This window comes from Leiobunum rupestre, chromosome 3 (genome assembly GCF_980474605.1).
Source record: "Leiobunum rupestre chromosome 3, qqLeiRupe1.1.hap1, whole genome shotgun sequence".
NCBI lineage: Eukaryota > Metazoa > Arthropoda > Arachnida > Opiliones > Sclerosomatidae > Leiobunum > Leiobunum rupestre.
Genome location: NC_143386.1, coordinates 20,503,782 through 20,528,833, shown reverse-complemented (window position 1 = coordinate 20,528,833; position 25,052 = coordinate 20,503,782). Strand labels below are relative to the sequence as shown.

At 42.5% G+C, this 25,052-nt stretch overlaps 2 protein-coding genes across 2 annotated transcripts; both read right to left on the bottom strand.

The window, feature by feature from the left end:
* Window positions 1-226: 226 nt before the first annotated feature.
* Window positions 227-9,192, bottom strand: LOC149949778 (uncharacterized). The gene is made up of 3 exons (XM_090169500.1): window positions 9,142-9,192; window positions 4,186-5,344; window positions 227-567 (listed from the first exon to the last, which is right to left on the bottom strand). The coding sequence occupies exons 1-3, from the start codon at window positions 9,190-9,192 to the stop codon at window positions 227-229; spliced, it is 1,551 nt and encodes a 516-aa protein (XP_090025626.1).
* Window positions 9,193-9,305: 113 nt separating this feature from the next.
* LOC149949777 (uncharacterized) lies at window positions 9,306-13,056 on the bottom strand. The gene is made up of 5 exons (XM_090169499.1): window positions 13,006-13,056; window positions 11,201-12,904; window positions 10,115-10,468; window positions 9,562-9,730; window positions 9,306-9,376 (listed from the first exon to the last, which is right to left on the bottom strand). Exons 1-5 carry the CDS (start codon window positions 13,054-13,056, stop codon window positions 9,306-9,308), a joined length of 2,349 nt encoding a protein of 782 aa, XP_090025625.1.
* Window positions 13,057-25,052: the final 11,996 nt, after the last annotated feature.

Below are 25,052 nucleotides of genomic sequence, written 5' to 3'. Positions count from 1 at the left end.
TGAACAATGGCTTTTATTAGTTTCGTCCAAAACGTTCGTGCAAGTTTTCTTCTTCAGGAGAAACCTCGATCTTGATAGGGGTGTCAGGGTAACTAGGGACACCCTCGTTATTGTCCCCTATTGGGCGACCTTCCAACTCTTCTCTCCTGACGACTGACGAAATCGGGAATCGGTCGATGAAATCGTAAAAAGGCTCTAGTTTGACGCTGCTGACGTCGAAGTTGAGTCATCCAGAGGCGGAAACCCTTACTCCCTCGATGGTTGTGGGGTCCGCGTCACGTTGGTCAACTTCCGCTTTCACGGCGCGGACGCGGTGGGGTTTATCAGTGAGAGATTCAATCTCTTCGTTCGTCAAACGTCGCAGTCGTACCAAACAATAGCTACCTCCCGTTTGATGACCAGAGGGGTCAAACTGACGTGGCTGCGATTGGCGCGCTAATTCTCGGTGGTGACTGTTCGAAGCGCCAATTTCGTTTCCAGGTGGACCATGAATTCGAAGGTGACCTTCGAGGGTTTTACTGGTAGCGAAGTTCCGGTCGCAACCGTGCAATTTGTTGGCCGGTTCTCCTTGAGAGTGACGTGCTCTTTCGTGATGAAGTAAGCTGTTCTTATGGTTGGCCCGATATTGGCACTTTCTACATCCAAAGGGCTTCTCGTTCGAGTGAGTTCTTCTGTGGCGAGTCAAATCCCCATTCCTTGCAAATGCGTAGGTACACTGGTCACACTGAAAAGGTTTCTCACCCGAGTCAGTTCTTCTATGGATAATCAAATGAGCCTTTGTTACAGATGCGTAGGTACACTGGTCGCACTGGAAAGGGTTCTCACGCGAGTGAGTTCTTCTGTGGCGAAGCAAATCCCCATTCCTTGCAAATGCGTAGGTACACTGGTCGCACTGGAAAGGGTTCTCACGCGAGTGAGTTCTTCTGTGGCGAAGCAAATCCCCATTCCTTGCAAATGCGTAGGTACACTGGTCGCACTAGAAAGGGTTCTCACGCGAGTGAGTTCTTCTGTGGCGAAGCAAATCCCCATTCCTTGCAAATGCGTAGGTACACTGGTCGCACTGGAAAGGTTTCTCACGCGAGTGAGTTCTTCTGTGGCGAAGCAAATCCCCATTCCTTGCAAATGCGTAGGTACACTGGTCGCACTGGAAAGGTTTCTCACCCGAGTGAGTTCTTCTATGGATAATCAAATGAGCCTTTGTTACAGATGCGTAGGTACACTGGTCGCACTGGAAAGGTTTCTCACGCGAGTGAGTTCTTCTGTGGCGAAGCAAATCCCCATTCCTTGCAAATGCGTAGGTACACTGGTCGCACTGGAAAGGGTTCTCACGCGAGTGAGTTCTTCTGTGGCGAAGCAAATCCCCATTCCTTGCAAATGCGTAGGTACACTGGTCGCACTGGAAAGGGTTCTCACGCGAGTGAGTTCTTCTGTGGCGAAGCAAATCCCCATTCCTTGCAAATGCGTAGGTACACTGGTCGCACTGGAAAGGTTTCTCACGCGAGTGAGTTCTTCTGTGGCGAAGCAAATCCCCATTCCTTGCAAATGCGTAGGTACACTGGTCGCACTGGAAAGGTTTCTCACCCGAGTGAGTTCTTCTATGGATAATCAAATGAGCCTTTGTTACAGATGCGTAGGTACACTGGTCGCACTGGAAAGGTTTCTCACGCGAGTGAGTTCTTCTGTGGCGAAGCAAATCCCCATTCCTTGCAAATGCGTAGGTACACTGGTCGCACTGGAAAGGGTTCTCACGCGAGTGAGTTCTTCTGTGGCGAAGCAAATCCCCATTCCTTGCAAATGCGTAGGTACACTGGTCGCACTGGAAAGGGTTCTCACGCGAGTGAGTTCTTCTGTGGCGAAGCAAATCCCCATTCCTTGCAAATGCGTAGGTACACTGGTCGCACTGGAAAGGTTTCTCACCCGAGTGAGTTCTTCTATGGATAATCAAATGAGCCTTTGTTACAGATGCGTAGTTACACTGGTCGCACTGGAAAGGTTTCTCACCCGAGTGAGTTCTTCTAATGATAATCAAATGAGCCTTTGTTACAGATGCGTAGGTACACTGGTCGCACTGGAAAGGTTTCTCACGCGAGTGAGTTCTTCTGTGGCGAAGCAAATCCCCATTCCTTGCAAATGCGTAGGTACACTGGTCGCACTGAAAAGGTTTCTCACCCGAGTGAGTTCTTCTATGGATAATCAAATGAGCCTTTGTTACAGATGCATAGGTACACTGGTCGCACTGGAAAGGTTTCTCACGCGAGTGAGTTCTTCTGTGGCGAAGCAAATCCCCATTCCTTGCAAATGCGTAGGTACACTGGTCGCACTGGAAAGGTTTCTCACCCGAGTGAGTTCTTCTGTGGAGAAGCAAATCCCCATTCCTTGCAAATGCATAGGTACACTGGTCGCACTGGAAAGGTTTCTCACCCGAGTGAGTTCTTCTATGGATAATCAAATGAGCCTTTGTTACAGATGCGTAGGTACACTGGTCGCACTGGAAAGGTTTCTCACCCGAGTGAATTCTTCTGTGGCGAAGCAAATCCCCATTCCTTGCAAATGCATAGGTACACTGGTCGCACTGAAAAGGTTTCTCACCCGAGTGAGTTCTTCTATGGATAATCAAATGAGCCTTTGTTACAGATGCATAGGTACACTGGTCGCACTGGAAAGGTTTCTCACGCGAGTGAGTTCTTCTGTGGCGAAGCAAATCCCCATTCCTTGCAAATGCGTAGGTACACTGGTCGCACTGGAAAGGTTTCTCACCCGAGTGAGTTCTTCTGTGGAGAAGCAAATCCCCATTCCTTGCAAATGCGTAGGTACACTGGTCGCACTGGAAAGGTTTCTCACCCGAGTGAGTTCTTCTATGGATAATCAAATGAGCCTTTGTTACAGATGCGTAGGTACACTGGTCGCACTGGAAAGGTTTCTCACCCGAGTGAGTTCTTCTATGGATAATCAAATGAGCCTTTGTTACAGATGCGTAGGTACACTGGTCGCACTGGAAAGGTTTCTCACGCGAGTGAGTTCTTCTGTGGCGAAGCAAATCCCCATTCCTTGCAAATGCGTAGGTACACTGGTCGCACTGGAAAGGGTTCTCACGCGAGTGAGTTCTTCTGTAGCGAAGCAAATCCCCATTCCTTGCAAATGCGTAGGTACACTGGTCGCACTGGAAAGGGTTCTCACGCGAGTGAGTTCTTCTGTGGCGAAGCAAATCCCCATTCCTTGCAAATGCGTAGGTACACTGGTCGCACTGGAAAGGTTTCTCACCCGAGTGAGTTCTTCTATGGATAATCAAATGAGCCTTTGTTACAGATGCGTAGGTACACTGGTCGCACTGGAAAGGTTTCTCACCCGAGTGAGTTCTTCTATGGATAATCAAATGAGCCTTTGTTACAGATGCGTAGGTACACTGGTCGCACTGGAAAGGTTTCTCACCCGAGTGAGTTCTTCTGTGGCGAAGCAAATCCCCATTCCTTGCAAATGCATAGGTACACTGGTCGCACTGAAAAGGTTTCTCACCCGAGTGAGTTCTTCTATGGATAATCAAATGAGCCTTTGTAACAGATGCATAGGTACACTGGTCGCACTGGAAAGGTTTCTCACGCGAGTGAGTTCTTCTGTGGCGAAGCAAATCCCCATTCCTTGCAAATGCGTAGGTACACTGGTCGCACTGGAAAGGTTTCTCACCCGAGTGAGTTCTTCTGTGGAGAAGCAAATCCCCATTCCTTGCAAATGCATAGGTACACTGGTCGCACTGGAAAGGTTTCTCACCCGAGTGAGTTCTTCTATGGATAATCAAATGAGCCTTTGTTACAGATGCGTAGGTACACTGGTCGCACTGGAAAGGTTTCTCACCCGAGTGAGTTCTTCTGTGGCGAAGCAAATCCCCATTCCTTGCAAATGCATAGGTACACTGGTCGCACTGAAAAGGTTTCTCACCCGAGTGAGTTCTTCTATGGATAATCAAATGAGCCTTTGTTACAGATGCATAGGTACACTGGTCGCACTGGAAAGGTTTCTCACGCGAGTGAGTTCTTCTGTGGCGAAGCAAATCCCCATTCCTTGCAAATGCGTAGGTACACTGGTCGCACTGGAAAGGTTTCTCACCCGAGTGAGTTCTTCTGTGGAGAAGCAAATCCCCATTCCTTGCAAATGCATAGGTACACTGGTCGCACTGGAAAGGTTTCTCACCCGAGTGAGTTCTTCTATGGATAATCAAATGAGCCTTTGTTACAGATGCGTAGGTACACTGGTCGCACTGGAAAGGTTTCTCACCCGAGTGAGTTCTTCTATGGATAATCAAATGAGCCTTTGTTACAGATGCGTAGGTACACTGGTCGCACTGGAAAGGTTTCTCACCCGAATGAGTTCTTCTATGGATAATCAAATGAGCCTTTGTTACAGATGCGTAGGTACACTGGTCGCACTGGAAAGGTTTCTCACCCGAGTGAGTTCTTCTGTGGCGAAGCAAATCCCCATTCCTTGCAAATGCGTAGGTACACTGGTCGCACTGGAAAGGTTTCTCACCCGAGTGAGTTCTTCTGTGGCGAAGCAAATCCCCATTCCTTGCAAATGCGTAGGTACACTGGTCGCACTGGAAAGGTTTCTCACCCGAGTGAGTTCTTCTGTGGCGAAGCAAATCCCCATTCCTTGCAAATGCATAGGTACACTGGTCGCACTGAAAAGGTTTCTCACCCGAGTGAGTTCTTCTATGGATAATCAAATGAGCCTTTGTTACAGATGCATAGGTACACTGGTCGCACTGGAAAGGTTTCTCACCCGAGTGAGTTCTTCTGTGGAGAAGCAAATCCCCATTCCTTGCAAACGCATAGGTACACTGGTCGCACTGTAAAGGTTTCTCACCCGAGTGAGTTCTTCTATGGATAATCAAATGAGCCTTTGTTACAGATGCGTAGGTACACTGGTCGCACTGGAAAGGTTTCTCACCCGAGTGAGTTCTTCTGTGGCGAAGCAAATCCCCATTCCTTGCAAATGCATAGGTACACTGGTCGCACTGAAAAGGTTTCTCACCCGAGTGAGTTCTTCTATGGATAATCAAATGAGCCTTTGTTACAGATGCATAGGTACACTGGTCGCACTGGAAAGGTTTCTCACCCGAGTGAGTTCTTCTATGGATAATCAAATGAGCCTTTGTTACAGATGCGTAGGTACACTGGTCGCACTGGAAAGGTTTCTCACCCGAGTGAGTTCTTCTGTGGCGAAGCAAATCCCCATTCCTTGCAAATGCATAGGTACACTGGTCGCACTGAAAAGGTTTCTCACCCGAGTGAGTTCTTCTATGGATAATCAAATGAGCCTTTGTTACAGATGCATAGGTACACTGGTCGCACTGGAAAGGTTTCTCACGCGAGTGAGTTCTTCTGTGGCGAAGCAAATCCCCATTCCTTGGAAATGCGTAGGTACACTGGTCGCACTGGAAAGGTTTCTCACCCGAGTGAGTTCTTCTGTGGAGAAGCAAATCCCCATTCCTTGCAAATGCATAGGTACACTGGTCGCACTGGAAAGGTTTCTCACCCGAGTGAGTTCTTCTATGGATAATCAAATGAGCCTTTGTTACAGATGCGTAGGTACACTGGTCGCACTGGAAAGGTTTCTCACCCGAGTGAGTTCTTCTGTGGCGAAGCAAATCCCCATTCCTTGCAAATGCATAGGTACACTGGTCGCACTGAAAAGGTTTCTCACCCGAGTGAGTTCTTCTATGGATAATCAAATGAGCCTTTGTTACAGATGCATAGGTACACTGGTCGCACTGGAAAGGTTTCTCACGCGAGTGAGTTCTTCTGTGGCGAAGCAAATCCCCATTCCTTGCAAATGCGTAGGTACACTGGTCGCACTGGAAAGGTTTCTCACCCGAGTGAGTTCTTCTGTGGAGAAGCAAATCCCCATTCCTTGCAAATGCATAGGTACACTGGTCGCACTGGAAAGGTTTCTCACCCGAGTGAGTTCTTCTATGGATAATCAAATGAGCCTTTGTTACAGATGCGTAGGTACACTGGTCGCACTGGAAAGGTTTCTCACCCGAGTGAGTTCTTCTATGGATAATCAAATGAGCCTTTGTTACAGATGCGTAGGTACACTGGTCGCACTGGAAAGGTTTCTCACCCGAGTGAGTTCTTCTATGGATAATCAAATGAGCCTTTGTTACAGATGCGTAGGTACACTGGTCGCACTGGAAAGGTTTCTCACCCGAGTGAGTTCTTCTGTGGCGAAGCAAATCCCCATTCCTTGCAAATGCGTAGGTACACTGGTCGCACTGGAAAGGTTTCTCACCCGAGTGAGTTCTTCTGTGGCGAAGCAAATCCCCATTCCTTGCAAATGCGTAGGTACACTGGTCGCACTGGAAAGGTTTCTCACCCGAGTGAGTTCTTCTGTGGCGAAGCAAATCCCCATTCCTTGCAAATGCATAGGTACACTGGTCGCACTGAAAAGGTTTCTCACCCGAGTGAGTTCTTCTATGGATAATCAAATGAGCCTTTGTTACAGATGCATAGGTACACTGGTCGCACTGGAAAGGTTTCTCACCCGAGTGAGTTCTTCTGTGGCGAAGCAAATCCCCATTCCTTGCAAATGCATAGGTACACTGGTCGCACTGAAAAGGTTTCTCACCCGAGTGAGTTCTTCTATGGATAATCAAATGAGCCTTTGTTACAGATGCATAGGTACACTGGTCGCACTGGAAAGGTTTCTCACGCGAGTGAGTTCTTCTGTGGCGAAGCAAATCCCCATTCCTTGCAAATGCGTAGGTACACTGGTCGCACTGGAAAGGTTTCTCACCCGAGTGAGTTCTTCTGTGGAGAAGCAAATCCCCATTCCTTGCAAATGCATAGGTACACTGGTCGCACTGGAAAGGTTTCTCACCCGAGTGAGTTCTTCTATGGATAATCAAATGAGCCTTTGTTACAGATGCGTAGGTACACTCGTCGCACTGGAAAGGTTTCTCACCCGAGTGAGTTCTTCTATGGATAATCAAATGAGCCTTTGTTACAGATGCGTAGGTACACTGGTCGCACTGGAAAGGTTTCTCACGCGAGTGAGTTCTTCTGTGGCGAAGCAAATCCCCATTCCTAGCAAATGCGTAGGTACACTGGTCGCACTGGAAAGGGTTCTCACGCGAGTGAGTTCTTCTGTGGCGAAGCAAATCCCCATTCCTTGGAAATGCGTAGGTACACTGGTCGCACTGGAAAGGGTTCTCACGCGAGTGAGTTCTTCTGTGGCGAAGCAAATCCCCATTCCTTGCAAATGCGTAGGTACACTGGTCGCACTGGAAAGGTTTCTCACCCGAGTGAGTTCTTCTATGGATAATCAAATGAGCCTTTGTTACAGATGCGTAGGTACACTGGTCGCACTGGAAAGGTTTCTCACCCGAGTGAGTTCTTCTATGGATAATCAAATGAGCCTTTGTTACAGATGCGTAGGTACACTGGTCGCACTGGAAAGGTTTCTCACCCGAGTGAGTTCTTCTGTGGCGAAGCAAATCCCCATTCCTTGCAAATGCATAGGTACACTGGTCGCACTGAAAAGGTTTCTCACCCGAGTGAGTTCTTCTATGGATAATCAAATGAGCCTTTGTTACAGATGCATAGGTACACTGGTCGCACTGGAAAGGTTTCTCACGCGAGTGAGTTCTTCTGTGGCGAAGCAAATCCCCATTCCTTGCAAATGCGTAGGTACACTGGTCGCACTGGAAAGGTTTCTCACCCGAGTGAGTTCTTCTGTGGAGAAGCAAATCCCCATTCCTTGCAAATGCATAGGTACACTGGTCGCACTGGAAAGGTTTCTCACCCGAGTGAGTTCTTCTATGGATAATCAAATGAGCCTTTGTTACAGATGCGTAGGTACACTGGTCGCACTGGAAAGGTTTCTCACCCGAGTGAGTTCTTCTGTGGCGAAGCAAATCCCCATTCCTTGCAAATGCATAGGTACACTGGTCGCACTGGAAAGGTTTCTCACCCGAGTGAGTTCTTCTATGGATAATCAAATGAGCCTTTGTTACAGATGCGTAGGTACACTCGTCGCACTGGAAAGGTTTCTCACCCGAGTGAGTTCTTCTATGGATAATCAAATGAGCCTTTGTTACAGATGCGTAGGTACACTGGTCGCACTGGAAAGGTTTCTCACGCGAGTGAGTTCTTCTGTGGCGAAGCAAATCCCCATTCCTTGCAAATGCGTAGGTACACTGGTCGCACTGGAAAGGGTTCTCACGCGAGTGAGTTCTTCTGTGGCGAAGCAAATCCCCATTCCTTGGAAATGCGTAGGTACACTGGTCGCACTGGAAAGGGTTCTCACGCGAGTGAGTTCTTCTGTGGCGAAGCAAATCCCCATTCCTTGCAAATGCGTAGGTACACTGGTCGCACTGGAAAGGTTTCTCACCCGAGTGAGTTCTTCTATGGATAATCAAATGAGCCTTTGTTACAGATGCGTAGGTACACTGGTCGCACTGGAAAGGTTTCTCACCCGAGTGAGTTCTTCTATGGATAATCAAATGAGCCTTTGTTACAGATGCGTAGGTACACTGGTCGCACTGGAAAGGTTTCTCACCCGAGTGAGTTCTTCTGTGGCGAAGCAAATCCCCATTCCTTGCAAATGCATAGGTACACTGGTCGCACTGAAAAGGTTTCTCACCCGAGTGAGTTCTTCTATGGATAATCAAATGAGCCTTTGTTACAGATGCATAGGTACACTGGTCGCACTGGAAAGGTTTCTCACGCGAGTGAGTTCTTCTGTGGCGAAGCAAATCCCCATTCCTTGCAAATGCGTAGGTACACTGGTCGCACTGGAAAGGTTTCTCACCCGAGTGAGTTCTTCTGTGGAGAAGCAAATCCCCATTCCTTGCAAATGCATAGGTACACTGGTCGCACTGGAAAGGTTTCTCACCCGAGTGAGTTCTTCTATGGATAATCAAATGAGCCTTTGTTACAGATGCGTAGGTACACTGGTCGCACTGGAAAGGTTTCTCACCCGAGTGAGTTCTTCTGTGGCGAAGCAAATCCCCATTCCTTGCAAATGCGTAGGTACACTGGTCGCACTGGAAAGGTTTCTCACCCGAGTGAGTTCTTCTGTGGCGAAGCAAATCCCCATTCCTTGCAAATGCGTAGGTACACTGGTCGCACTGGAAAGGTTTCTCACCCGAGTGAGTTCTTCTGTGGCGAAGCAAATCCCCATTCCTTGCAAAAGCATAGGTACACTGGTCGCACTGAAAAGGTTTCTCACCCGAGTGAGTTCTTCTATGGATAATCAAATGAGCCTTTGTTACAGATGCATAGGTACACTGGTCGCACTGGAAAGGTTTCTCACCCGAGTGAGTTCTTCTGTGGAGAAGCAAATCCCCATTCCTTGCAAACGCATAGGTACACTGGTCGCACTGTAAAGGTTTCTCACCCGAGTGAGTTCTTCTATGGATAATCAAATGAGCCTTTGTTACAGATGCGTAGGTACACTGGTCGCACTGGAAAGGTTTCTCAACCGAGTGAGTTCTTCTGTGGCGAAGCAAATCCCCATTCCTTGCAAATGCATAGGTACACTGGTCGCACTGAAAAGGTTTCTCACCCGAGTGAGTTCTTCTATGGATAATCAAATGAGCCTTTGTTACAGATGCATAGGTACACTGGTCGCACTGGAAAGGTTTCTCACGCGAGTGAGTTCTTCTGTGGCGAAGCAAATCCCCATTCCTTGCAAATGCGTAGGTACACTGGTCGCACTGGAAAGGTTTCTCACCCGAGTGAGTTCTTCTGTGGAGAAGCAAATCCCCATTCCTTGCAAATGCATAGGTACACTGGTCGCACTGGAAAGGTTTCTCACCCGAGTGAGTTCTTCTATGGATAATCAAATGAGCCTTTGTTACAGATGCGTAGGTACACTGGTCGCACTGGAAAGGTTTCTCACCCGAGTGAGTTCTTCTGTGGCGAAGCAAATCCCCATTCCTTGCAAATGCATAGGTACACTGGTCGCACTGAAAAGGTTTCTCACCCGAGTGAGTTCTTCTATGGATAATCAAATGAGCCTTTGTTACAGATGCGTAGGTACACTGGTCGCACTGGAAAGGTTTCTCACCCGAGTGAGTTCTTCTGTGGCGAAGCAAATCCCCATTCCTTGCAAATGCATAGGTACACTGGTCGCACTGAAAAGGTTTCTCACCCGAGTGAGTTCTTCTATGGATAATCAAATGAGCCTTTGTTACAGATGCATAGGTACACTGGTCGCACTGGAAAGGTTTCTCACGCGAGTGAGTTCTTCTGTGGCGAAGCAAATCCCCATTCCTTGCAAATGCGTAGGTACACTGGTCGCACTGGAAAGGTTTCTCACCCGAGTGAGTTCTTCTGTGGAGAAGCAAATCCCCATTCCTTGCAAATGCATAGGTACACTGGTCGCACTGGAAAGGTTTCTCACCCGAGTGAGTTCTTCTATGGATAATCAAATGAGCCTTTGTTACAGATGCGTAGGTACACTGGTCGCACTGGAAAGGTTTCTCACCCGAGTGAGTTCTTCTGTGGCGAAGCAAATCCCCATTCCTTGCAAATGCATAGGTACACTGGTCGCACTGAAAAGGTTTCTCACCCGAGTGAGTTCTTCTATGGATAATCAAATGAGCCTTTGTTACAGATGCATAGGTACACTGGTCGCACTGGAAAGGTTTCTCACCCGAGTGAGTTCTTCTGTGGCGAAGCAAATCCCCATTCCTTGCAAATGCGTAGGTACACTGGTCGCACTGGAAAGGTTTCTCACCCGAGTGAGTTCTTCTGTGGCGAAGCAAATCCCCATTCCTTGCAAATGCATAGGTACACTGGTCGCACTGAAAAGGTTTCTCACCCGAGTGAGTTCTTCTATGGATAATCAAATGAGCCTTTGTTACAGATGCATAGGTACACTGGTCGCACTGGAAAGGTTTCTCACCCGAGTGAGTTCTTCTGTGGAGAAGCAAATCCCCATTCCTTGCAAACGCATAGGTACACTGGTCGCACTGTAAAGGTTTCTCACCCGAGTGAGTTCTTCTATGGATAATCAAATGAGCCTTTGTTACAGATGCGTAGGTACACTGGTCGCACTGGAAAGGTTTCTCAACCGAGTGAGTTCTTCTGTGGCGAAGCAAATCCCCATTCCTTGCAAATGCATAGGTACACTGGTCGCACTGAAAAGGTTTCTCACCCGAGTGAGTTCTTCTATGGATAATCAAATGAGCCTTTGTTACAGATGCATAGGTACACTGGTCGCACTGGAAAGGTTTCTCACGCGAGTGAGTTCTTCTGTGGCGAAGCAAATCCCCATTCCTTGCAAATGCGTAGGTACACTGGTCGCACTGGAAAGGTTTCTCACCCGAGTGAGTTCTTCTGTGGAGAAGCAAATCCCCATTCCTTGCAAATGCATAGGTACACTGGTCGCACTGGAAAGGTTTCTCACCCGAGTGAGTTCTTCTATGGATAATCAAATGAGCCTTTGTTACAGATGCGTAGGTACACTGGTCGCACTGGAAAGGTTTCTCACCCGAGTGAGTTCTTCTGTGGCGAAGCAAATCCCCATTCCTTGCAAATGCATAGGTACACTGGTCGCATTGAAAAGGTTTCTCACCCGAGTGAGTTCTTCTGTGGAGAAGCAAATCCCCATTCCTTGCAAATGCATAGGTACACTGGTCGCACTGGAAAGGTTTCTCACCCGACTGAGTTCTTCTATGGATAATCAAATGAGCCTTTGTTACAGATGCGTAGGTACACTGGTCGCACTGGAAAGGTTTCTCACCCGAGTGAGTTCTTCTGTGGCGAAGCAAATCCCCATTCCTTGCAAATGCATAGGTACACTGGCCGCACTGGAAAGGTTTCTCACCCGAGTGAGTTCTTCTGTGGAGAAGCAAATCCCCATTCCTTGCAAATGCGTAGGTACACTGGTCGCACTGGAAAGGTTTCTCACCCGAGTGAGTTCTTCTGTGGAGAAGCAAATCCCCATTCCTTGCAAATGCGTAGGTACACTGGTCGCACTGGAAAGGTTTCTCACCCGAGTGAGTTCTTCTGTGGAGAAGCAAATCCCCATTCCTTGCAAATGCGTAGGTACACTGGTCGCACTGGAAAGGTTTCTCACCCGAGTGAGTTCTTCTGTGGAGAAGCAAATCCCCATTCCTTGCAAATGCGTAGGTACACTGGTCGCACTGGAAATGTTTCTCACCCGAGTGAGTTCTTCTGTGGAGAAGCAAATCCCCATTCCTTGCAAATGCGTAGGTACACTGGTCGCACTGGAAAGGTTTCTCACCCGAGTGAGTTCTTCTGTGGAGAAGCAAATCCCCATTCCTTGCAAATGCGTAGGTACACTGGTCGCACTGGAAAGGTTTCTCACCCGAGTGAGTTCTTCTGTGGAGAAGCAAATCCCCATTCCTTGCAAATGCGTAGGTACACTGGTCGCACTGGAAAGGTTTCTCACCCGAGTGAGCTCTTCTGTGGAGAAGCAAATCCCCATTCCTTGCAAATGCGTAGGTACACTGGTCGCACTGGAAAGGTTTCTCACCCGAGTGAGTTCTTCTGTGGAGAAGCAAATCCCCATTCCTTGCAAATGCGTAGGTACACTGGTCGCACTGGAAAGGTTTCTCACCCGAGTGAGTTCTTCTGTGGAGAAGCAAATCCCCATTCCTTGCAAATGCGTAGGTACACTGGTCGCACTGGAAAGGTTTCTCACCCGAGTGAGTTCTTCTGTGGAGAAGCAAATCCCCATTCCTTGCAAATGCGTAGGTACACTGGTCGCACTGGAAAGGTTTCTCACCCGAGTGAGTTCTTCTGTGGAGAAGCAAATCCCCATTCCTTGCAAATGCGTAGGTACACTGGTCGCACTGGAAAGGTTTCTCACCCGAGTGAGTTCTTCTGTGGAGAAGCAAATCCCCATTCCTTGCAAATGCATAGGTACACTGGCCGCACTGGAAAGGTTTCTCACGCGAGTGAGTTCTTCTGTGGCGAAGCAAATCCCCATTCCTTGCAAATGCGTAGGTACACTGGTCGCACTGGAAAGGTTTCTCACCCGAGTGAGTTCTTCTGTGGAGAAGCAAATCCCCATTCCTTGCAAATGCATAGGTACACTGGCCGCACTGGAAAGGGTTCTCACGCGAGTGAGTTCTTCTGTGGAGAAACAAATCCCCATTCCTTGCAAATGCGTAGGTACACTGGTCGCACTGGAAAGGTTTCTCACCCGAGTGAGTTCTTCTGTGGAGAAGCAAATCCCCATTCCTTGCAAATGCGTAGGTACACTGGTCGCACTGGAAAGGTTTCTCACCCGAGTGAGCTCTTCTGTGGAGAAGCAAATCCCCATTCCTTGCAAATGCGTAGGTACACTGGTCGCCCTGGAAAGGTTTCTCACCCGAGTGAGTTCTTCTGTGGAGAAGCAAATCCCCATTCCTTGCAAATGCGTAGGTACACTGGTCGCACTGGAAAGGTTTCTCACCCGAGTGAGTTCTTCTGTGGAGAAGCAAATCCCCATTCCTTGCAAATGCGTAGGTACACTGGTCGCACTGGAAAGGTTTCTCACCCGAGTGAGTTCTTCTGTGGAGAAGCAAATCCCCATTCCTTGCAAATGCGTAGGTACACTGGTCGCACTGGAAAGGTTTCTCACCCGAGTGAGTTCTTCTGTGGAGAAGCAAATCCCCATTCCTTGCAAATGCGTAGGTACACTGGTCGCACTGGAAAGGTTTCTCACCCGAGTGAGTTCTTCTGTGGAGAAGCAAATCCCCATTCCTTGCAAATGCATAGGTACACTGGCCGCACTGGAAAGGTTTCTCACGCGAGTGAGTTCTTCTGTGGCGAAGCAAATCCCCATTCCTTGCAAATGCGTAGGTACACTGGTCGCACTGGAAAGGTTTCTCACCCGAGTGAGTTCTTCTGTGGAGAAGCAAATCCCCATTCCTTGCAAATGCATAGGTACACTGGCCGCACTGGAAAGGTTTCTCACCCGAGTGAGTTCTTCTATGGATAATCAAATGAGCCTTTGTTACAGATGCGTAGGTACACTGATCACACTGAAAAAGGTTTTTCACCCGAGTGAGTTCTTCTGTGGCGAATGAATTGACCCTTGTGGCTCGTTGCGTAAACGCACTCTGCGCACTGGAACTTATTTTCTTCTCGGCCACTCATTTTGTCAGAGTCACGTTTTACAAGTTTGGTTCAAAGTTTCTTTTTGAATTGTGAATTTGGTTTCGCAATACAACCCGGAAATATTGTATCTTGGTATCTAAAAAAACCACTTCTAGAATTTTCTAAAAAACGGAAAAATTTAAACAAAATAAATAATACAATTTTTCGTTAAAACCGATTTGGCGACCAGGCTTTGCAAGTCTCAAAATAAAACATTTACGTTCAACTCTCCGAGCCAACATTTTTCACAATCATGGTTGGCTAACACGAGTCAGAAACCGCACAAATACGGTTCTGTTCTAGAGTATAAATTTGCGAATAATAATAATTTTTATGTCTTTTTATATGAAAATTATCCCGGAATGGTTTATTATTTGTTGGCAAGAAATATCTTGTGTTCAGAGTAGGAGCGGACTACTGAGAGAAGTGCAAATATTTTTAACCCAGACTATTTAAGCTATCGCTAGCTTATCTAGTCTTTGTCCAGCATATGACTAGTCTATATTTTCCGGTTAAAATGATAACAGTATTTCAAAATAAAAGGTGAAAAGGAAAACCAATTTAAAATATTTCGTTGTTTAGATACGTCCATATTTAAAGTTTGTTTTTCGCTTTTCAGACTTTATCCTACAATTTACCTTTAGGAATTCTGGCAAATAGACACTGATTTCCAAACGCCACCACCGGCAAAAGTGAAGAACAGTCCAGCCACATTTTTTTGTTTGTTTGTTTTTAGATGAAATCCCAGTGTGTAAGGAGTACGATGGTATTTTTTTCAGGTACCGCAAATGAGAATTAGTGAAGTGAACGCGTTTTGAAAATCGCCAATTTCAATGCATTTTCGTAACTAGTTTAATGGAAGTTCTATACTTTTTCCCCCGAATCAAAATGTGTTTGGTGTGTACTAACAAGGAGACGATCCGAGGTGATAATCACCGATTTTGTTCAAACTCGAGTATAGTGTACACCTCCATCTACCTTAAAAAACCTGCAAGGAAAAAGTTGCGACGGGCTTTCGTTTTGCCTTGGCAACCGAAAACGTTTTTGACAAGATGATTTGGGATTTTTCCAGTGAAAATAACATGGGAATCTGATGGATTTTAAGGGTCCCCCATCTGAAACCTTTAAAAAACATTTTAATTTATTTCAAAAATTGAATTTTATCAAGATTAAATGCAATTTGGTCAATTGGGGGACCCTTAAAATCCTTCAGATTCCCATGTTATTTTCAATGGAAATAATTCCAAATCATGTTGTCAAAAACGTTTTCGGTTGCCATGGCAAAACGAAAGCCCGTCGCAAATATTTCCTTGCAGGTTTTTGAATGTACATGGAGGTGTACACTATACCCGAATTTGAACAAAATCGGTGATTATCACCTCGGATCGTCTCCTTGTAAGTAGTAATACTGAAAATGAAATTTGTAGTGGTAGTAGGTTACATGACGTAGAAATAAGTGTGTAGACTATACTTAACTCTTACAAATAAGGGATTTCGGTGTTAACTGAATATGTAAATGATATGTACCTCAAAGTACTTCGTTTTCCGCGTTTTGAGCACTTGGAACACGTTATGCACGTGCCGTTTTTTGAGCATCGACATTTAGCTGGATTTTTTTTTAAATTTCCGCAAATGTTTTTAGTGAAGTTAACTAAAATATACAATTTCAAAGCATTTTATTGAAAGAAAATTTTTGGCCAAAGAATTAATGCACAACAGTGACAAAGTGAGAAAAAAACATCTCAACTTGTGCAATCGAAAACAGAATATTGGCGCTTAACGGCGCCGCGCACTCACTTCGCTCGAGCGCTGGGGGCGCGCGGCGCCACCCCAACCCCATTCTTGCTATCACGATGGGCCGTTTATAACGCGACCTAGAGGACAGTACCTAGCCATAACGCATCAAGTATTGTCCAAATTCCCGATAACGTTTTCAAGTGTTCAATACGCCGAAAACGAAAAATTCCCGATAACTTTTCCAAGTGCTCAATACGCGGAAAACGAAAATAATTAATAGGCGATATAATAAAGTAACGTGGCCTTCTTGTTTTGATGGGAAAAGCCACCTTCCACTATGCTTCCATTAGCTTTCCCACCAAAGAGCCTATGAATTCATCCGTAGGCTTTAACTGTACTATTTCGTTATCCCATTTTAACATGTTGAGCAAGCATATCTGACTTTATAATATCGCCTATTGATGTTCAATTCTTCACATTGGCCCAAATAATTCATTGGTGTTCAATTAGTATAGACCAAAATGAAATTTGGTTTTCGTGTGTCCTACTCTATCTGGGGTGCAGAAGTATAGAACAGCCAGTGAAATCTGCGTATAATAACAGTGAAATCTCAAATTCCCGATAACGTTTTATTTACATGTTTGCGGATAATAATTAATACACCATTAAATTCAGCGTAAAAAAATGCTATCAATAAATAGTTAAAAAAACCGAAAAATAATAGGAGGGGGGGGGGCTATTCTTCACATTGGCCACGCCACCTTTTGGATTAAAACGACCACCGTCAATTCGCCGAAAAAGGTTTCAGGAAAGATATTTCTGAATACAGTAGAACTCACGAAACTCAAAAGAAAAAGTATTCGAATGTTAGACGATACTAAACCTCGTATAACTTTCATAGATGGCGTCAGTTTCACTGTTCAAAAGCAATTAGAACTAGACTAGCTTCATGTAAAACAAAAAGATTAAATCTAAGCCTGAATAACGCAAAGAACTATGAAATTAACAAAATAATGATAAATAAACTTTACAAATATTTAAATATAACGAAACCTGACAGAAATTGATCAAATTAAAAACTGAATAATACCAAAAAAAAGTGAAATGAACAATATAATCAAAAGATAATATTAACGAATTAACATTAATTACACCAAAGTTCTCGAGAAATATCGTCTTGAAAATCGGGGTGAAAAACGACTAATCTTTGTTTTTCCTACAAATTGGTGACGTAACTTCGCGTCATATCTCCATAACGACCTTGTAGAGCTCGTTCATATTGATATAAGCTACTCTACGTTAGTAAACCTTTCGATTAAAGGAAAAATTAGACTGGTAACTCCTATAGTTCAAAAGAAATATTGCCTTGAAAACCGGGAAAAAAAAAACTATAAATCTTCGTTTTTCATACAAGTAGGTTACCTAACTTCGCGTCATATCTCCATAACGACCTTGTAGAGCTCGTTCATATTGATATAAGCTACTCTACGTTAGTAAACCTTTCGATTAAAGGAAAAATTAGACTGGTAACTCCTATAGTTCAAAAGAAATATTGCCTTGAAAACCGGGAAAAAAAAACTATAAATCTTCGTTTTTCATCCAAGTAGGTTACGTAACTTCGCGTCATATCTCCATAACGACCTTGTAGAGCTCGTTCATATTGATATATGCTACTCTACGTTAGTAAACCTTTCGATTAAAAGAAAAATTAGACTCTTATATTTCTAGCGAGATATGACGCGAAATTATGTCACCAATTTGTAGGAAAAACAAAGATTAGTCGTTTTTCTCCCCGATTTTCAAGACGATATTTCTCGAGAACTTTGGTGTAATTAATGTTAATTCGTTAATATTATCTTTTGATTATATTGTTCATTTCACTTTTTTTGGTAGTATTCAGTTTTTAATTTGATCAATTACTGTCAGGTTTCGTTATATTTAAATATTTGTAAAGTTTGTTTATCATTATTTTGTTAATTTCAGAGTTCTTTGCGTTATTCAGGCTTAGATTTAATCTTTTTGTTTATATGAAGCTAGTCTAGTTCTAATTGCTTTTGAATAGTGAAACTGGTGCCATCTAAGAAAGTTATACGAGATTTAGTATTGTCTAACATTCGAATACTTTTCTTTTGAGTTTCGTGAGTTCTACTGTATTCAAAAATCTCTTTCCTGGAACCTTTTTCGGCGAATTGACGGCGGTTCGTGACAGTGTTTCCACTTTGCGGCGAAAAAGGGCGTTTTCGGCGAAAACTGTCTCGGTGGGCACCATAAATTTTAAAACCGGCGAAAAGGCGAAAAAGCGGCGAAAACCATTGAAAACGGCGCAAATTGCGGCGAAAATATTTTTCGATATTTTCCGTCAGAAAAACTAAAAAATCGTCGTCTCTGTAGTCCCTCTACTCTGCCCCCTATTTCCACCCATTCAATTTTTATATATACGAATAAAAAATGTATAACATTTGAAGAAATAAAATGTATTTTTTATATAAAAAAATATTGCCCAAATCTAAGATTGGAAATAAAGATAAGTAAAATATGCAGTTACACTCACTAAAAAAATTAAGGTAAATGTATGGGGGGAAATTGCGGCGAAAACGGCGGCGAAAATCGACTATAGAACCGGCGAAAACTGGTAAAATTGCCCCTAAAATAGGCGAAAATCTCTACCGCAGAGTGGAAACACTGGTTCGTGAAGAAGCCTTGGGTTAGCTACAAAATTATTTAAGTTTTGCAACTTTTCATACTTATCTATTAGATTTATCCCAACAAATTGGACATATTAATCTTGCTTACCTTTATTTAAGTAAATTGATATACTTTGTATTTGTACAGGTATTTGTTTTAAATTAAGAGTAATAATCTTTATTTTTGAAAGCTAATGGACATTGGGCAAAGCTTCGAATCACCGAGGGCAAGGGTCAATTCGCCAGAATTTTGGAACTTGGAAAAGATAATATTTATGGTACCGTGGAATACCCGAAGAAACCGAATTAAGCTATGGTCGTAACTACGGAGTAAAACTTTAGAAACTGCTTTTTAACTTTAATAACATTACTGAAAAAACTTTGTATAACGCACTAAAAACCTTGTTTAGTATTATTAATAAGCAAAAAAGCCAGAGTTATCTAAAAATACGAGGAAAAACATAAATTACAAATAAAATTAAAACAGATGGCCTCCCGATGTCTTTTATTTTTCGACCGCGTTTTTTAAATTTTCCTTTAACATTATAAATGGTGGTGATATAATTATGATTAACCGTGTCATATTTAATTAAATCGGGTTTAAATATCACACCCGAAACGTCTTAGACGCCATTGTCGCGGAATAATCTGGTAAGGTTTAATGTTAAATATTTCATCTTGTATAGGAGATCCGTCCACCCAAATTAATTGATCATTACCCTTATAATATTAAAATAATATTAATCTCAATCACTTTTCATATTCATTTAATTAAACACATATTGTAGAATCACTGATATTAATTCCAATAAAATTATATTTATTTCAGTCACATTTCCGATGCAAAATTTTAGTAAATTAAAGGAAATTTTAAAAAACACGGTCGAAAAATGTAAGACACCGGTAATAGTGCCATCTGTTTTATTTGTAATTTTTGTTTTTCCTCGTATTGTTAGATAACTCTGTTTTTTTTTGCTTATTTATAATACTAATCAAGGTTTTTAGTGCGTTAGATAATTTTTTACGTAATGTTATTAAAGTTTAAAAGCAGTTTCTAATGTTTTACGCCGTAGTTACGACCATAGCTTAGTTCTTAAAACTCCCACGCACCGTAAATATTATCTTTTCCAAGTTTCAGAATTCTGGCAGTTTGATCTCGGTCCGCGAATCCCGGCAATTTCGGCTCAAGGGTATTTACTATTTTACTTGAGAAATTTTACCCATAAGGTAGGACTCGCGACGGAGAAAAGAAGTGCTATCAAAATACTAAACTAAATAATTTTGGTAATTATATTTTTATCAAATTTTCTCCATTTGACTTTTTGTTTACATGGAATTACGTAAATACTGTTGGATTTACGTCTACTAAACACAGTATTTGTAATTTTTTGCAAATCTTCCTCAAATTAAATTTGGCCGTAAGGTACTAAAAACAGCCAAGTTTCAGGTTTTAAATATTTTCCCATTTAAGTTTTCCAGACTACTAACAAGGAAACTACCCGACGTGATTATCTCCGATTGTGATGAAACTCCGGGGATTGGTAGACCTTTATGTAACCTGATTACGGCCGAAGGGAATTTCGTCTTATGGCAACCAAAAATGTTTTTGACAACTTACTAAGGTTGAGAGTTTGGCCATTTAAAACAGCAAAAATTGGGTAAATTGTGCCATTTTAGGTAAATTATAATAATTATTATAATGTCTGATAAATGTTAATAAATAGAAATACAGCTTAATGAGGAATAGAGTAATATCGGCGTGACGTATGTCGACGTCACCCATGCTTTTTCCTATAGATAAAAAACTGCCCTCAAAATGGCGGCCATAGCCCAAAGCTACAGAGCGATACTACTCTATAGTGATATATTTTGGATAAAATTAGGTAAAACATATATGAAACTCAATTATATTTTGTGAAATTAGTTAAATTTGAGTGAAATCCAATACATTTATGAAAAATGGGTGAAACTGGGTAATTCTTTTAAATTTAGGTTTATTGGGAAAATTAAACAAATTCTAATAAATTGTAAAAATTTCAAGCATTTTGGGTAGAATTAGAGTTGTAAGTTGGATAATTTTCTGGAAAATGACGGAGCTCTTTTTTCCGGAAAAATTGGCGTATTTTCCCGGAAAAATTAAATATTTTCATTCCATGATTAGTCTAATATATTGTTTGCAAATTTAAATAAAGCGACATTTTCGCCTAATTTTTTCGAATCTAAAAGTAAAATTAAACCTCTAGACTAGTTTAAACTGATTAACAATGTAACACTATTAATGATGGGTAGTATGTTTACTGATATTTAGAGATCGGCGATCGGTTAACCGTTATCCACGGATAAAGTATGCAAGTTTTATCCATAGATAAATATTTTAAAATAATTTGTCCATAGCGCATTATTTAAAAACTTATCCACGACCAATATGGTGAAAGTTATTTGATTTCAAAGCGCCGGCATGTTTTTTTAATTAACCATTTTTTGTCCCAACTTCATTACTTCGGTTGAGTTTGTCTACAGACTAGGTGTAAGTGGAATTTTTACCTCTCCGAGGGGACAAAGTCCCCTAGGAGGGGTTATACAACGACCGTGTCTGTCTGTGGGTGGGTCTGTGGGTGTGTCTGTCTGTCAGGACTGCGAACGCGTTCGCATTTTCGGTGCAAAGTGTAATCACTGCGTACGCAGTTTCTCAAAGGGTTGGCAAAACCACCGTGTGACGGTGAGCGTTAACGGATGCATTTGCGGTTTGGTTTGGATGGTGTTTTTTCGCTCACCGTCGTGACGGTTTGGTGTATTACGGTTTTTGTAATGTTTATGCGTAGGTTGTGAGTGTTGAATTTGTTGTGTTTGTGTTCTGATGGATGTGCATGTTGAGTCTGTTGTGTTTATATGGGCGTTTTCTCTCCAACTTCTTCTTAATGACTTTGGGACGGACCGAGTGCTGAGTGTAATGCTACCTCTCAACGTCCAATGGCAGGGTTTCCACCAGTTGTACACGGTATTCGTCTTAGTATCAATTTGCGATCGCATCGGGCGGGATTTGAACCCGAGACCTCCTGATTCACAGGCGGACGTTCTACCACAGAACCACCGACACTTGTTACGCCTTATTGAAAATTAGACCTTCAGCTTTATCGGAAGCGTATTTAATAGAGTACGAAATTTTGGTTTAATTGAAATAGAATTGAAATTGAAATTATTGCATCGAAGAAATTCTAATTTAGCGTTTCTCTATTGATTAAAAACAAATGCGCCACCCAGGTTTCGAACCCAGACCATTCGGCTTGGCAGTCGAGCGCTCTACCACAGAACCACCGATAGCTGCTTAGATTCACTGAAATTAAGACAGGCATCGTAAGCATAATAGGTAATAAAGTCTTTTTTTATTAATGAATTTATGAAGGCCTAATCTGGTATTTTTTAAAGGTTAAATCTTGTTTTAGCGCAGTCAGCCGAGATTAGAGGGTTAAAGGGTAGACCCTGTGGGTGGTCCACTTTCTTAACGACCTATATATAGTTCTGTTAATTCAAAGGAGATAATTTAACGTTAATTGCTTTAAAAGCTGGCGGTTAGTCAAGTGGCTCTCTGTGCTTTGTTGATGGTAAGGTTTTTGCTTCTTGTAAATACATTTGGTGTGGATATTTGGATATCTACGATTTCTAACGCAGTCAATGATTTCTTGGGTGTGCGAGTCATTATATGATATTGGAAATTGGACGGCATTGGTCTTTTTCATGTGGTATGCGTCACAACGTCAACAGGAAGTGAACGAGTCGTCCACTACCAGATATCTACGGTATCTTCATCAAGGGCGAGTGTTGAAATAAAATGAGCGTTAAAGATGCGGCAAGTATTTCGTAAGCGAGTAATTCCAAAAAGCCTCTGTAGATATTTCATTAAAATTTGCTTCGTATTATATTTAACTGATAAACTTGTTCTGTAAAAGGGTTTAATTCAATTGTGCATTGTTATAGTACGTCTAACTTACTGTTGTAACTACTTAACTTATGATATTCTGAATAAATTAAAATTGGTCGTTTCGTCTCAATTATTTTAATTATAATTAAAATTTTATACCGGGCGGGATAGAAATGGGTTAATATTTTTAACAAATAAAGATATATCTCCGCAATTTAGAGTTAAGGGTTATCTCGAGAAATTAATACCACGAGGGACAATTCTTCCGAGGAGAGGTATATTTTGGCTTGCCAACTTGTTTATTCGACTTTCGTCTATTTTTTTATCGGTGATTATATTTTGATTGATGCGTCATACCAACTTTTGTCTTCAAACTAGATATTCTCTCCGTGTCAGAAAGCGTGATAATTGAATTATTTGTTAGTTATCTGTCAGTAATAGGAATTTAGTTTACTAGTATAATAGGACGTTCAGCGTGAGTAAAGCGCCGTAGATGAAAGCGTTGTTGTTGCTATAACGAATAAACGTGTTCGGAAATTATGGCGGATGAACCTACGTTGCAAGAAGTCAAGAAACGAATTTGGCGTAGCCCAGTCTGGGCTCATTACACCACCGATGGAGGAATAGCCATATGCAAACATTGCGATATGTAAGTATGCCATGTAAAAGGTGTTGGTTATCACAGTAACAGTCAAATTATTTCTTAAGTAAAGTGTGGAATTATTATTAAGTGTTGTTGAATTAAGCCTACAGTAAGTTAGTATCTAATCAAAACTGTCTACAATCTTTAGATGGGTAATTGAAACTCCTAAAGGTTACTTTTCCTGGGTTGCTCTCACCTAACCCATTAAGTTAAAGGGCCCCACCGGCGTTTGAATTTCGTCAGTTTCCCGCGTGAATTGCGGACATTGGGAAAGCTAGGTGGATTTTTCAAAAACTGATGGAGCCCTTTAAGTGAAACCTACAGGGAATATTTAAAAATATACACGAAACAACTAAATTAGACGTCCCCTTACGGGTTTATATATTTATATTATATTTTGACTAAGTGACCGCTTCGAAAATACTCATGTCACTTCGATTCCCCCCCCCTCAACCTATAAATTCCTCTTTCAAATCTGTCGGAATATCACCACGCCCCCCTTGAACTTTCACAATCGACCCCTACGACTGCGCTCCCTCTAATCAGTTCCTCATGGGCCCTTTTCAGCTGAGCCCTGGCGATTTGGCCCCCTGCGCCCTCTGCTGGGCCCTACGGAAGGGAAGTAAATTCTGTCTTCCGCCGCAGACAACCATAAGCCTGGTTGTGCCACTGCATCCCTTATCCGCATTATCTGGATTTATTTACGGATAATCTTTTAATTTCAAATACTTTTATAATTTGGCAGAAATTTATTTCATTTACAAAGAAGTTTGTTTCTGGATAAAACCCTTGAACGTTCTAATCAAATAAAATTATCCGGCATAAGATGTCGCGATATATTAGTTAACGTTCAAAACGTTTAACGAATACTAATGGATAGAGATTTATCGCGAAATCTTGTCCGTGGATAAAATAAAATGGTTAGAACGTGCAAAAATATTATCCATAAATAAATCTATTTACAAATGTCATAAAGTTATCCAAACGGATAAAAATAACTGAATATCGAAATTTTCTGTAAATAACTCTAGATAATGCGGATAACGGATGGATAATGCCGACCACTACTGATATTAGACATTTTTTATCGAAAAAAGTTAAAAACATTAAAAATCTTTAAAAAGTAATTTATGTTTAAATTTTTTATTTTTCCGATTTGCGGAAAATTTTAAGGAATTTATTTTCCGGAAAAATAACAACAGTAGGTAGAATTAAGGAGTTGCGGTTAGTCCATCAACATCCGGGAAAACTGGGTAAACTCATAATTTACGTTGATCCACCTTTATTTCGAGGGAATTTTGTCCATGGGCTTTCGTTTTGCTATAGCAACCAATATTTTTTGACATGTATGGTTGAGATTTTTGTCATTTAAAATAACATCGGAAAATCACAGATTTAAAAAATTTCAAAAATATAAAGTTTTTTTTTAATATTTCGTTTTATAAACTACAAATTTATATTTTTTTTGGGTTCTCTCCCCACTGGTTTAAGTGGTTTTTCTCCGAGCACTTCAGTTTTCCCTTCCATCAAAACTTGTCGAGGTTACCGGGAATAGTTAGTGTAGGGAACTGTTGACTCGCGTGGCGTGAAGGGCTTGCCACCACCCTCCTACACAGTGTAACCCGGCCACCTGAATTAATGGCTTTAAAAGTCGCTTGATGACTTAGGCTACGGTGCCTTGGGTATTAGCCTAGCTGATTATTATTACATACAAAACACAAATATCATTCAATACTACGATACAAACACACGACGCATTGATAACAAGTTGGCAAGCCAAAATATGCCTCTCCTCGGAAGAATTGTCCCTAGTTGTATTAATTTATCGAGATGACCCTTAATGATATATCTCCGCAATTCAGAGTTATTTACTGAAAACGTAATCCCGGTTCAATCCCGCACGGTATATAATTTAATTATAATTAAAATAATTGAGACGAAATAACCGAGTTTAATTT

Excerpts from the sequence above, each read along its gene's own strand:
- LOC149949778 (XM_090169500.1), bottom strand. The coding sequence starts at position 9,192 with ATGCTTTTGCAAGGAATGGGGATTTGCTTCGCCACAGAAGAACTCACT. Across the intron at positions 5,345-9,141 it reads CCACAGAAGAACTCACTCGG|TGCGACCAGTGTACCTATGC; the intron begins GTGAGAAACCTT and ends AAACCTTTCCAG. Across the intron at positions 568-4,185 it reads CCATAGAAGAACTCACTCGG|GAGAACCGGCCAACAAATTG; the intron begins GTGAGAAACCTT and ends GTCACTCTCAAG.
- LOC149949777 (XM_090169499.1), bottom strand. The coding sequence starts at position 13,056 with ATGCATTTGCAAGGAATGGGGATTTGCTTCTCCACAGAAGAACTCACT. Across the intron at positions 12,905-13,005 it reads CCACAGAAGAACTCACTCGG|TGCGGCCAGTGTACCTATGC; the intron begins GTGAGAAACCTT and ends AAACCTTTCCAG. Across the intron at positions 10,469-11,200 it reads ACCAGTGTACCTATGCATCT|TGCGACCAGTGTACCTACGC; the intron begins GTAACAAAGGCT and ends AAACCTTTCCAG.